Source organism: Eimeria mitis, genomic scaffold, assembly GCF_000499745.2.
Source record: "Eimeria mitis Houghton genomic scaffold, Emh_scaff345, whole genome shotgun sequence".
In the NCBI taxonomy this organism is placed as follows: Eukaryota; Apicomplexa; class Conoidasida; order Eucoccidiorida; family Eimeriidae; genus Eimeria; species Eimeria mitis.
Genome location: NW_013571791.1, coordinates 23176 through 23704, shown reverse-complemented (window position 1 = coordinate 23704; position 529 = coordinate 23176). Strand labels below are relative to the sequence as shown.

The 529-nt window shown below is 58.4% G+C and overlaps 1 protein-coding gene across 1 annotated transcript in view; it reads right to left on the bottom strand.

Annotated features, from left to right (window-relative positions):
• Nucleotides 1–302: 302 nt before the first annotated feature.
• EMH_0008850 (uncharacterized protein) overlaps nucleotides 303–529 on the bottom strand; it is a gene marked incomplete at both ends in the record, with an annotated part of 2917 nt that continues 2690 nt past the window's right edge. The window contains one exon of the mRNA XM_013498483.1: nucleotides 303–520. Coding sequence (XP_013353937.1) covers nucleotides 303–520 — 218 coding nt within the window. The remainder of the gene's footprint in view (nucleotides 521–529) is intronic.

The window sequence follows — 529 nt, the reverse complement described above, 5'->3', positions numbered from 1 at the left end:
TAGCTAGCTAGCTAGCTAGCCAGCTAGCTAGCTAGCTGCATAGCTAGCTGGTCTAGCTAGCTAGCTAGCTGGTCTATCTATCTAGCTGGCTAGCTCGTCTTTCTGGCTAGCTAGCTAGCTAGCTAGCTAGCTGTGGTGTAACGGACTGCCGCAGATAAACGTATGTTGCTGCTGCTTCCCATGCATTCTCTCCTGCTGCTGCTGCTGCTGCTGCATACGCTGCTGCTGCTGCTGGTGCTATGCATGCCCAACTACAGCTGCTGCTGCTCCTTCTGCCTGCCCTCCTGCTCTTTCATCTGCTGCTACTGCTGCTGCTGCTGCTGCTGCTGCTGCTGCTGCTGCAGGAGAACAACACGTTGATGGGGAGCCTGCAGGGAAAGGAGAGGCGGCAGGTGGCCCAGGCGCTGCACAAGGAGCTGAGCAGCAGCAGCAGTTTGCTGCTGCAGCTCTGCCGCAGCTTGCTGCTGCTCTTCTCCTCTGACCCTGCTGCGCGCTCCCGTCTCCAGCCCCTTGCACTCGACTGCATCAG